Raw genomic sequence first — 13,843 nt, forward strand, 5'->3', positions numbered from 1 at the left:
AAATCTCTCTATTTGAAATATTCCCTTAAATTGGAGTTATTATATAATATTGGTCTTTTCGGTTATGGATAGTCTAGGCCGAGAAAAAATTTCTTTCAAAATTTTAGACAAATTGGACCAAAAATGTGGGTTTCCGAGCGCAAATACCGAAAATTTAGGGTACATTAATATGGGACCTGTACCTAAAGATGGACCGGTATGTACCATATTCGATATATTCACATTTTATAGGCTTAAAATGTTTAATCTGTAGATCGATCTATATGGTAGCTAGGACTGCGATGAGTATATTACTGTACTTTACTTTAATTGTCCATTAGAGAAAAATTTATTCCTCTAGCCGAACTTAGAATAGATGCCCCAGCGCATCGAACTTCTGCGCTTCTTTTCCAATTTCTGACAAACAGTTTCGAGGTGTCGTTCACCACTTGGTCATTCCATCGGAGGTTTGGTCTTTTTCTTTTGCGTTTTCTTTTATGGTCGCCTTCAAAAGACTTGTTTGCTGGAGCTTCTTCATCCATTCTGATAACCCGACCTAGCCAATGCAAACGTTGAATCGGACAGCATTCAATTACCTCTGCTGTTGTTCCTTAATGGGTCCATTAAATACAGTGCTTCTGATAGTGGTATCCTCAATGTGGCTTGAACTCGAATGAGTATGGAGCAGTATGTGGAGTTTTCATGCATAAAGATGAGCGATGGGTAAATACCCAACAGCTTTTTACCCGGTAAATTGGACAATTACCCGGGTATTTACCCATTTATACCTAAAAGCTGGGTGTACATATAATTTTGCAGATATCTTGGGTATATAAACATTTTTCAAAAATTTTTTGATGATTTCGTATTCTTTGTATATAAATCTGATCTTCTGATCTTATAAAATTGGATTTTAGTTATATATAGCAGCTATATAGACCGATCTCTAGACTTAAGGTCTTGAGACAATAAATTGGTAATTTTTCATCCGATTTCGATGAAATTTGGCACAGTGAGTAGACCCCTATTCATTTCTGTGAAGTGCGGTTTAGTTCGGACTATATTAGGATATAGCTGCCCTTAGACCGACCACTCGATCTCCCGATACTGGGTATTCAGCCCATAAGAGATCCATTTACTACCCGAATTCGATGCAATTTGGTTTACTCTCAAAACTCACTCACTCAAAATCGGATGAAAAACGCTGCGTTTATGGGCTCAATAGTATATTTTCGGGAGATGGAATATTCAAATATGGTCCGATCTGGACGATATTCAACAGAACAAGAACAGGGTACCGGAACTCGCTGTGGCAAATTTCATTGAAATATGATGCAAATGCTCCTTTTATAGGCTCATTATACAATATCGGGAGATCGGTGCATATGGATGGCAGCTATATCCAAATATGGTCCGATCTGTGCCACATTTGACAGAAATGGATAGGGATCTACCAGAACACACTGTGCCAAATTTCTTCGAATTCGGATATGAATCTTTAATGGCCTCAATACCCTATATCGGGAGATCAGGTGGTCGGGCAGCTGTATCCAAATATAGTCCTATATCCAAACATAGTCCGAAATCATTAAACAATTTTTATGCCCACCACCGAAGGATAGGGGGTATATTCATTTAGTCATTCCGTTTGCAACACATCGAAATATCAATTTCCGACCCTACAAAGTATATATATTTCGCATCGTCGTAAAATTCAAAGACGATTTAGCGATGTGCGTGTGTCAATCCGTCTGTCAGTCTGTCCGTCTCTCCATCTGTCGGTCCGTCTGTTGTAATCACTCTACAGCCTTAAAAAATTGAGATATTGAGCTGAAATTTGGCACAGATACGTATTTTTAATGCACGCTTGTTAAGTTATTGAACGGGCCAAATCGGACCATATTTGGATATAGCTGCTATATAGACCGATTTTCCGATAAAGGGTCTAATGCTCATTAAAACTTAATTTTTCATCCGACTTTGCAACAGTGAGTAGTTTTGGGCCTCCCGACATCTGATGCAAATATGGTTCAGATCGAACTATATTTAGATATAGCTGCTATATAAACCGATCGTCGATAAAGGGTTTATTTATTGCCCAATTTCGCTGAAATTTGAAACAGTGGGTTATTTGAAGCCTCCCGACATCTGACTTAGGTATGGTTCAGATCGGACTATATTTAGATATAGCTGTCATATAGACTGATCTCCCGATAAAGGGTCTGAAGCCTATAAAAGCTTTATTTATTACCCAATTTCGCTGAAATTTGAAACAGTGAGCAGTTTCAGTCCTCTCAATTTCGAACCTAAATATGGTTCAGATCGGACTATATTTAGATATAGCTGCCATATAGAACGATCTGCCGATAAAGGGTCTGAAGCCCATAAAAGCTTTATTTATTACCCAATTTCGTTGAAATTTGAAGCCGTGGGTTATTTCAAGGCTCGCGACATCTGAGTTAAGTATGGTTCAGATCGGACTATATTTAGATATAGCTGCCATATAGACCGATCTCCCGATAAAGGGTCTAAAGCCCATAAAAGCTTTATTTTTTTAAACGATTTCGCTGAAATTTGAAAGAGTTAGCAGTTATAGGCCTCCTAATATAGGACCTAAATATGGTTTGGATCGGATTATATTAGGATATGGCTGCCATATAGACCGATCTCCCGATAAAGGGTCTGAAGCCCATAAAAGCTGAAATTTGAAACTGTGAGTAGTTTTAGGCCACCCGCCATTCGACCCAAATATGATAAAAATAGGACTGTATTTAGATACAGCTGTCATATAGACCGATATGCCGGTTAAGGGCCTGAAGCTCATAAAAGCTTTATTTATTACCCGATTTTGTTGAAATTTTAAACACAAAATTCAACAGTGACTTATATTGTATTTATAAAGTTATCCAATTTTCAGCGGATTGCGACGAAAGGGGGTTTACGCATTTACCCGAGGTGGTGGGTATCCAAAGTACGGCCCGGCCGAATTTAATTCCTTTATACTTGTTGAAAAATGTTTTTATACCCAAGATATTTGCAAAATTATAAATACCCAAAATAGGTATTTACCCAATAAATACCCAAATGTTGGGTATTTAGGCTGTAGAAACCCATCTCTATTCATGCGCCGTCCACCAAAATTATAGATCTGACATCTGCATCATACAACCAGTCTATGATGCGCGGTTCAAACTCCCCAACGTTTGCCAATAGCCCCCTTGCAGGAGTATAGGGCTAGAGCCGGCTTTTTTCGCATTTTCCTAAAAGTTTTCTTTAAAGTTCCTTTTTTCAGTCCAGGGCATTCCTTTTATCCTCTGCTTTGGCGTCATATGTACTTCCCAACTTCCCGAAGCATATCTCTAGGAGAAGGGCCGGGAAAATTTGTATAGACAACAATGTATTGTCATTGAAAGCGGAGTCAGAATAGCTGCTTGGGGTGTTGTCTGCGACTTTTTGGCATACATTAAAGGGTTCCTATGTCCATTGGTCATTATTTACTGCACTAGAAACTGTTTCCTTTGTTTGCAATGAAACAAAAAAAAAAAAACGTCGACTGTTGATTGATCTATAATACCAGGTGTTTTTGTTTTGTTTTGCTTTATTTGTGGCATCTGCATATTTTTTGGATTGTATCTTTCGTAACGGTTTTTTTTGTTTGCATCTAAATTCTCATTATAAACGAACTTAGGCTATAGTTTAGTATTTTTTATTACATATCTAATTTGTTAATAATTAACTTTATGTTTATTAAAGTTTACAGGGCATTTTATGTGGCTTAGATGTGTTTACATTCTCCTAATCAATGAAAAACTAGCTGCCCAATTTTTTTAATGGTGAAATGGTGGGAGCGTTGGTTGGTTGTGATTTGGCTTGTAGTTCGGTATAACTTTTCTCATATACTTATAGAAACATTTTAAAATTTTTTTTGGAATCGGGTGTATCTCATTTTTTTGGTTTACTTTGGTTTTGTCACACGTAAAAAAAGTAGTTTAGTAGTCAATAGTTGTCATTATAAAAGTGTTTACATTTGATTTCTATTCTCTTTTTTTGTATATATAATTTTTTTCTGTATTTAGTATTTGTTGTTAACTAACTGAAGAGGGGGGGGGGCTTTGAAAAGAATATACCAAATATCCTTGCCCACTGACTGACGCATGCCTCCTCTTTTAGTTTTCTTATAAATCACTAAAAACAATTTTTTTCTGTTTTATTACCAATTTTAACAGTTAACATTTACTACTTTAAGCATTTCTCAGGACTAAGAAATGTCTCATGGGGAAGGAGGGATGGATTGGTATTTGTCTTATTTTTTATCTAATATAAGTTTTATTTTCCATTTAATCCATAACGATTGTCTTGTGAATAAAAGAAAGAATACATATTTCCAGCCCAGACATTCCTATCTCCAAACTGGAGATAAATGGAGGACGGGCAAGAAATGTAACTTCCCACCATGTATTGTATTTGTAGAGCTTGCTGGACCATACCCATTAAATCAGGGTTCTAACCACTCATTTTGATATCCACCATCATATGATGGATAATCAAGTCATTTGGATTTTAATAGTTCGTCCGCCCTTCCAGTGTCTGCAAAAGTGGTCCCATGTGCTGATGACGTGGCTAAGGGAAAGTTTCCCTTTATTCATAAAGATGTACACCAGGTAGCTCTACGCACCACAGCGAAGTGGTATACCGAAAGTGGCATATGCGAAAAACCGTCTAAGAGCTGTTGGTTGGCAACTGTTTCCTTGGCAGAATCATGGTCCATCTACTGAAAGTCCAACCACCTGAATATTTTGTTGGACAGGAAATTGAACTTCATTTCTAACATTTCAGAAAAGCCTAAAAAGGCAACTCCTTCTCTAGATAGACCTGTAAGAGAGCCATTGATAAAAGGTGGAGTCTTAAACCGAACGTCATGCATTGGCTATATACTGTAGCTGTGAGACCTATAATGCTGTATGCTATTGTGGTCTGGTGGACGCTGCTCCACAAATCCACGGTGCTACAATTTAATGCTTTGTCGGATCCAAAGTTTGGCCACAATCTGAACTTTAAGACGTCTACTGCCTTGCTGCCTTTGAAAATGTCTAATTGTGAAGCATGCTGATCGACTAAAGTTTGGAAATAATAATTTTTTTAGAAGTTTGAAGACGTCGAGGAGTGGAAGGAAAGAACAATATCCACATTTGATTCTTATTTCTTTGAGGGCCGGCCTAAGAGACAACGGTAAGAACTATAACCCATCTTCCTTTGCCTTTTCTTGCATTATCACAATGGTCTATCAGGGCCGTTGCAAAAGTAACCGATTTAACAACAAGTAAAATGCCGTTAAGTTCGGCCGAGCCGATCTTTGGATACCCACCACCTCGGGTACATATATGTAAACCATCTTTTATCAAAATCCAGTGAAAATTGCAAACCTTATGTCCCATAGCAGTCGATATTTGTTCCGATTTGGACCAAATACCAATTAGTACAAGTCACTGTTCAATTTGTTTATAACAAAATATTGATCTTTTTAGTAGCTATATCTAAAAATAAACCGAACATAAGTCACTGTGTCAAATATCAGTGACATCGGATTATAAATGCGCCTCTTATGGGGCCAAGACTTTAAATCGAGATATCGGTCTACATGGCAGCTATATTTAAACCTGGACCGATCTGGGCCAAATTGAACAAGGACGTCGAAGAGCTTAACTTAAATCACTGTCCCAAATTTCGGCTACATCGGAAAATGTATGCGCCTTTTATAGGCTCAAAACCTTCAATCGAGAGATCGGTCTATATGGCAGCTATATCCAAATTTGAACCGATCAGTGCCAAATTAACGAAGGATATTGAAGGGCCTAACACAACTCACTGTCCCAAATTTCAGCAAAATCTGATAATAAATGTGGGTTTTTTGGGCCTAAGACCCTAAATCGGAGGATAGGTCATATGGCAGCTATATCCAAATCTGGACCGATCTGGGCCATATTGACAATGGATGTCGAAGGGCCCAGCACAACTCACTGTCCCAAATTTAAGCAAAATCGGATAATAAATGTGGCTTTTATGAGCCTAAGACCCTAAATCAGAGGATCGGTCATATGGCAGCTATATCCAAATCTGAACCGATCTGTCCCAAATTGACGAAGAATGTCAAAGGTCCAAACACAACTCACTGTCCCAAATTTCAGCAAAATCGGATAATAAATGTGGCTTTTATGGGCCTGAGACCCTAAATCGGCGGATCGGTCTATATGGGGGATATATCAACATATAGTCTGATATAGCCCATCTTCGAACTTTACCTGCTTATGGACAAAAAAAAAGAAGATGTGCAAAGTTTCAGCTCAATATCTCTATTTTTAAAGACTGTAGCGTGATTTCAACAGACAGACGGACAGACACTGCCAGATCGTCTTTGATTTTTACGCTGATCAAAAATTTATATATTTCATAGCGTCGGAAATGGATATTTCGATGTGTTGCAAACGGAATGACAAAATGAATATAACCCCATCTTTTGGTGGTGGGTATAAAAAACATATAAAAGCGTGCTATGATCTGCCCTCCACCGTGGATCGCATTTGTCAAGTTCTTTGACCGGAATCTCTTAACTGGCAAACAAAGGATAATGAATAAGAATTGCTATGCTATTGGAGCTCTTTCAGCCTATTTAGACACCATTGTGCAAAATTTCAACCAAATCGAATAGGAATTGCCCCCTATAGGGGCTCACCAAGTAAAATCGGGGCTTATAGGGAAGAAGTATCAGGTAAAGAACCGATTCAGATCATAGTTGACACGTCTCTTAGAGGTCATGGAAACTGTTTGTTTGTTTGTTTGTTTGTTTGTTTATTGATACCAGACATCACAAGATAAAAATCTTATAAGTGACGATGCCGGTTTAAGGAATGGATTACATCGAATATGTGTTAAGAAAAATATAAATAAAAAAGTAATTATATTATAAAATTTATCATAAGAGAATTTTTTTTAGGAATTATACTTTAAATATAGTGTTTGAAAATTGTTTTCTTGAAAAGAGTAGCATTACTTATGGTTTGGATGTTGGATGGCAAATTGTTCCAAAGACGAATACTGTTGATTAAAAATTGTTTTTCAGAGTTTGAGGTTCGGAAGCGTGGTAGAATGATTTTTAGTCCTCTGCCAGATCGAGCAAAATGGAGATGATCATAAAGATATTTTGGCTGCTTAAGATAGATTATTTTTTGCAGTAAAATAACGCATTTCGCTTTGAGGAGGTTTTCGAAACTAATGTCGAATATTTTGTGGGCGAATTGAGAAATTCGGTCTCTCCTTTTCTTATTAAATATGTAGCGAGCAATGTTATTGTAGCTTACTTTTAGTTTGTTGAAGTCTCTCGAATCACAATTTGCGAAAATTTCACATCCATAAAGTAGAGTAGGTATAAGGTAAGATTTCGCTAAAAGCATACGTACTTGAAAAGGTGTAGAAGTCCGCACAGACCACAAACTTCGCAGCATTCCTTGAACTTTACCAACAGCTTTGTTTATATGATTAGTCCAAGTCAGTTTGGAATTGAATATTACACCAAGGTTGCAGGATGTATCAACAGTTTCTATTACCGAGTTGTTCAAAGTAGCTCTTACAGGAGGAATCTGGGTGGTTGATCGTTTTAAAATTTTCATCAGTTTAGTTTTTGACGGATTTAGACAGAGACTATTTTTACTCGCCCAGTTCTGGATTTCATTCAGATCGCAATTAATATTATTTATACATGATTGTACGCAATTTGGTTTAGCGCTGGAGAAAAGCTGAACATCGTCAGCGTACATTTGCACATTACAATGCATTGGAATATCAGGTAGATCATTTATGTATACAGAAAAAAGTAAGGGACCAAGGATAGAGCCCTGCGGAACACCTCTAGGTACATCAAGTGCCGCAGATGTTGTATCACCGACATTGACGGATTGACGGCGTCCGGTAATGTATGATGAAATCAGTTTACAGGCCGGTTTGGAGAAAAAGAAAAGTCTGTCAAGCTTCGAGATAAGAATGTCATGGTTCACTGTGTCAAAGGCTTTACTGTGGTCCAGTAAAACCAGAAATGATACCATATTATTATCCATATTTTGTCTCAATTCTTCCACAACGTCAATTAATACAGTAGAGCAGTTTCTTTTTGTTCGAAAACCAGATTGTCTATCATTCAAAAGACCTCTGAAACTCAGGAAGGCATCTATTTGAGTATTTATAATACGTTCCAAAGCTTTAGAGAAAAACGGCAGGATAGCAATCGGACGGAACTCTGAATTCTGTTTGGGTATCGGTATAATTTTTGCCAATTTCCAGTCTGTTGGGAACGTTGACTTTGTAAGAATGTTGTTATAAATGTGTGTAACAAATGGAAGTATTTTCGGCAGTACCAATTTGGCAAATCTAGGATGTATGCCATCAAATCCCATTGCGTCAGACTTTATGGTTGCAAAACTTTGTAAGACTTCTTCGGGACTAACACATCTAAACGAGAATGTGTCTTCAATCTGTGCTGTAGAAATATTAGAATAAGTGTTTGTGCCAGGGTCCACAGTATTTATTTTCAAAAAGTTTTCATTTATCTCATCTAGGTCAGAGATAGAAAGACAATCAGTGTTGGTATTGGATTTCGATCCAATTCCGATGTTCCTTATTTCTTTCCATTTTCGCTTACTATCAATTGCATTTTCGAATTTCCTTTTATAGTACTGCTTTTTGGACTCGTTAGTCTTTTTGAGCACATCTCTTCTAGCGGATTTAAACGTGTCATACAGTGTAGGCAGTCTATAACGTTTCCATCTTTTATATGCCAAATTTCGAACGCTGATCAAGTGCTTGATTTCAGGAGTAAACCATGGCTGTTGTTTTCTGTGCTAAAGTTCAGCAAAATCGGATAAGAATTACGCCCTCTGGAAGTTCAAGAATAAAAATCGGGAAATCGGTTTATATGGGAGCTATATTACGTTATAGACCTATTCAGACCATGCTTAACATGCCTGTTCAATGTCAAAGTCAAATAGGATAGGGCTATACTAATTTCATCATTACCTTTGTAACACATCGAAATACGATGTCCGTGTGTCTGTCCGTCCGGCTATTGTAATCACTCTACAGCCTTCGCAAATTGAGATATTGAGTGAAATTTGGCACAGATAAGTCTTTTTGCCGCGCGCAGGTTAAGTTCGTGAACGCACCAAATCGGACCACATTTGGTTATAGCTGCTATATAGACCGATTTACCGATAATGGGTCTGAGGGCTATTAATTTTTTTTTATCCGATTTTTGTTGAAATTTAAAAAGGTGAGTGTGTTAAAAAAGTGGTTAAGATCGGACTTTATTTAGATATAGCTGCCATATTGACCGATCTGCCCCGTTAAGGTTCTGGAACCCACAAAAGCTGCTTTTATTACCCGATTTCGATGAAGTTTGAAATTTCAGTGAGTTGTCTTAAGCCTTCTGTCATCCGACCTAAATTTGGTTTATATCGGACTATATTTAGATATAATTGCCATATACACCGATCTGCCGGTTAAGGGTCTGAGTCCATAAAAGCTGCATTTATTACCCGTTTTCGTTGAAATTTGAAATAGTGAGTTATTTTAAGCCTCCTGACATATAGGATATAGCTGTCATATAGACCGATATGCCGCTTAACGGTCTGAAGCTCATAAAAGTTGTATTTATTATCCGATTTCGTTGAAATTCTAAATAGTGAGTTGTTTTAAGCCTCCCGACATCCGACCAAAATCTGAATCAGATCAGACTATACAGATATAGCAGCCATCTAGGCCGATCTTCCAATTCTGTGTCTTAATCCCATAAAAATCGGATATCTTGCCTGATTTCGCTGTAACCGTTATGAGTTCTCGGGACCTGAATAAAATGTGATCGAGACCAGAATTTATTTAGATATAACTATGGATATAGTAGTGGAGTTATAATAAAATAGGATGATTATTATATGCTAGGTGGTGGGTATCGAAAGTTCGGCATGACCGAACTTCACACTTTTTTACTTGTTCATACTACTACCGCCATCTATATGTGAGGTCGGCTTGTTTTGCGATCGCCCTCGCAAAATGTCTTGGTGCATCTGATTGCAGACTGACTTAATCTCCGTGAAGCCTTGATGTACCGCTTATGGCACTGAACGCCCGACTTCAAATCCAGGCAAGCATATAAGAATAAGCTTTTCAACGGTGGTGGAGGGTATCTTCACCATAGGATGGAGGTATACTAATTTCGTCATTCTGTTCTGTGTAACATCTCGAAATATGCGTTTAAGAACCCATAAAGTATATATATTCTTGATCGTAGTGACATTTTAAGTCGAACTAGCCATGTCCGCCCATCTGTCCGTCCGTCTGTCCATCCGTCTGTCCGTCCGTCCGTCTGTCGAAAGCATGCTAACTTTCGAAGGAGTAAAGCCACTTGAAATTTTGCACAGGTACTTCTTATAGGTATAGGTCAGTTGGGATTGTAAATGGGTCAAATCGGTCAATGCTTCGATATAGTTGCCATATAAACCGATCTTGGGTCGTGATTTCTTGAGCCTCTAGAGGCTCTAGACGCAATTCTCGTCCGATTTGGCTGAAATTTTGCACGTAGTGTTTTGGTATCACTTCTAACAACTGTGCTGAGTACGGTCAAAATCGGTTCATAACCTGATATAGCTGTCATATAAACCGAGCATGAGTCTTGACTTCTTGAGCTTTTAGAAGGCGCAATTCTCGTCCGATTTGGCTGTAATTTTGCATGAGGTGTTTTGATATCACTGTCAACAACTGTGCTGAGTATGGTCAAAATCGTTTCGTAACCTGATATAACTGCCATATAAAACGATCTTGGGTCTTGACTTCTTGAGCTTTTAGAAGGCGCAATTCTTATACGATTTGGATGAAATTTTGCTTGAGGTGTTTTATTGTGACTTCCAACAACTGTGCTAAGTACGGTCAAAATCGATTCATAACCTAATATAGCTGCCATATAAACCGATCTTGGGTCTTGACTTCTTCAGCTTTTAGAAGGCGCATTTCTTATCCGATCTGGCTGTAATTTTGTATGAGGTGTTTTGATATCACTTCCAATATTTCAGCGAAGTATGGTCCATATCCTGATATATGTGCCATATTAACCGATCTTGGATCTTGAGTTCTTGAGCCACTAGAGGGCGCAATTCTTATCCGATTTGGCTGAAATTTAGCTTGAGGTGTTTTATTGTGACTTTCATTCGATTTGATTTTGTAATTTTGCACGTGGTGGTTTGGTATCACTTCCAACATTTCAGCGAAGTTGGTCCAAATCGGTCCATAACCTGGTGTAGGTGCCATATAAACCGATCTTGGATCTTGACTTCTTGAGCCAGTAGAAAATTTTGCGTGAGGTGTTTTATTATGACTTCCAAAAACAGTGATGCGTATGGCGCAATGTTCTGAATTCAATTCTTTTCTGTTCCGAATCGGGCTATAACTTGATATAGCTCCAATAGCGCAACAGTCTTTCTTCATTATTCTTTGTTTGCTTAAAAAGAGATACTGCGCGAAGAACTCGACAAATTCGATCCATGATGGAGGGTATATAAAAGATTCGGCTCGGCTGAACTTAGCACGCTCTTACTTGTTACCACTTCATCATGTCACTACTTGACACACTGTTCGTGGGGAAATTTTGTACTTTACACATTGGGAAAGGTTAGTGTCTTTGAACATTACTTGCCATGTGGAAAATTTGGCTGTCCATTATTTCTCTACATTCTACATCCTTAATGTATTGAAAAAAACAAAAAAAAAATATCAACAATTATTCGCTTTTATTATTTTTTTTTTTACTTTATGCCTTAGTGAACATAAAATTGTACTCATTCTTTGGTTAAATCCTTGATGCATGGCCAGCTTGCTCCCTATGCTCAGAGACAAGGTGACCAGATGGTTTTCATTTTCATATTCTGTTATGTGATAAAGCCTTTCAGATTTCAATGTAAGTCGTACAACTATTCGAAACTATTAAATAATTATCGTATATCGAGGATTTGAACTGAGAACTGAGTTTACAAAACTTAATGACAATTGTCTTAGTCTAATTATATGTAGGTTATGTATTTCATTTTAGTTAAGTTTAGTTTAAAGCCATTTGAAGACACCTCTAGATACCTTTCTAATATATTTGAACACATAAATAGATAGATAATGGAAAATATAAGATATTGAAGAATAAATCATGGTTTTCAATCTATGAATAACAACAAAGACCAGATGAGATAATAATAACAATATTGCTTTAATTATACTTATATGTGAGAGTTTCATCAAAGTTCAATACAACATCATGCGTGTGAAGATATTCTGAAAATATACTTGAGGAGTCGCTCCACACACACACTCTCCTGTTGTGGGGCCTTCAACCGATTTCGACTTGTTCACTCGATCGAAAACTTGCAGACAGACGGACAGAAATTTGGTGAGGTTGAAATGTAAAATTGTTTCGGTTTTCGCTTGGCATGTCTTGTATTGCACTTTGAGCCAATCAGGATACTTTCTGTGAACTTAAACTTTGAGTAACTTGCAAAATCCTAGAAGAGCTTTAAGTTTGAGATTTGGCCTCCAAATGCTCCCCGAAGAGGAGCATTTACACCGTATCCTACCTACTCAGGAGGGCTTCAACGTTTAGAGTTATTTCGGGTTTCCTAAGGTTTCTGTGATCTTCACTGGGAACTGTTTGATTGGAGTTTACTGAGGCCGTTGTGGTTGCCGTCGATGAGGCATCCGTGGTGGGACTTTCCATGATCGCAGTGCTGGCCAGACCGCCATTCAGGGATCTTGAGGGAGCGGGCGATGCAGGTGCCGAGAGTAAGGTGGCAGGTGGAGGCGATGTCGATGGAAGGTAACCTCCCAAAACTCCCCTCAGGGCAGTTGGTGGAGGCGGTGATTGGGCATCCACTGTGGACGGTGGACTACGGTTCATGTTGCTATCTAGACTACTATGCTGCTGTGACGAGGCCGGTGACAAAGGGATCTCCTCAATCTTCTCCAGATCTTGGGCTATGGAATTGGAGTTCTGTTTATGCAGGCGATTGATTGTGCCCTTGGGACTTCTTGCCGTATCGTGTAGTATGGGTATCTCCAGCATTGACGATTTGTTGGACATGGACATGGTGTGGGAGGATTGCAGGGAAGACTGATGATGTTGTTGGTGGTGATGCTCACCCTTTGCGTGGGTATCATCACGATCCAGACTGAACTGACGTCGTAGCAAACGCGAGGATCCGGGCTTTTCGAATCTTGCCGTCTGCAGACTATTGCAATTGCCGCTGGTGCTTGGAATAACTGGCGCCACTCCACCTCCGCTGTACAGATATTTGCCATCATAGAACTGCGTAAGGTTGCTCTCACTTGGGCTGAGACACTTGTAATGGTTGTAGGGAGAGCTTAGGTCCATCATCTCCTCGATCTTTTTGTAGAGCCTTGACGATGACCCAGCCGTGGAGGAGGGCAAGCGATTGAAACTATTCGGATTCAATAGATTATCGCCAGGCAGCTCGCTTATTTTGCGGGACTGTGGCGAGGTACTGGGCGTCTTAATGGGAAATTCGGGACACAAGGTCATATTGGGACTTATAGTGGTGGTGGAATTGGAGTCCAGGGAATAGGAGTTTGGCAAATTGGGAGAGGAGATTTCGGCATTTGTGGGTGGTGTGATCTCCACTTTGACTTCCACAGACTCGCCAGCCAGCGAGGAGGATTGACTGGACGAGGGGTTTGTACTTGTGCGAGACTTGTTGGCCTGGGCCTTCAAGGTAATTGAGTTGCGTATCAACGATTCATCCAAACTAAAGCATGGAAAGAAAGATGT

General features: G+C 38.8%; 1 protein-coding gene across 4 annotated transcripts in view; it reads right to left on the reverse strand.

Moving 5' to 3' along the window:
- Positions 1-11,782: 11,782 nt before the first annotated feature.
- LOC106095623 (uncharacterized) overlaps positions 11,783-13,843 on the reverse strand; it is a 190,469-nt gene continuing 188,408 nt past the window's right edge. For 3 of the 4 annotated variants that reach the window (XM_013262885.2, XM_013262884.2, XM_013262886.2), the window contains exon 14: positions 11,783-13,820. In XM_013262885.2, the coding sequence (XP_013118339.2) occupies positions 12,632-13,820 (1,189 nt within the window). In that variant the 3' untranslated portion in view covers positions 11,783-12,631. The remainder of the gene's footprint in view (positions 13,821-13,843) is intronic. The other variant, XM_013262887.2, reaches the window with a different exon arrangement.

Source organism: Stomoxys calcitrans, chromosome 2 (genome assembly GCF_963082655.1).
Source record: "Stomoxys calcitrans chromosome 2, idStoCalc2.1, whole genome shotgun sequence".
Lineage (NCBI taxonomy): Eukaryota > Metazoa > Arthropoda > Insecta > Diptera > Muscidae > Stomoxys > Stomoxys calcitrans.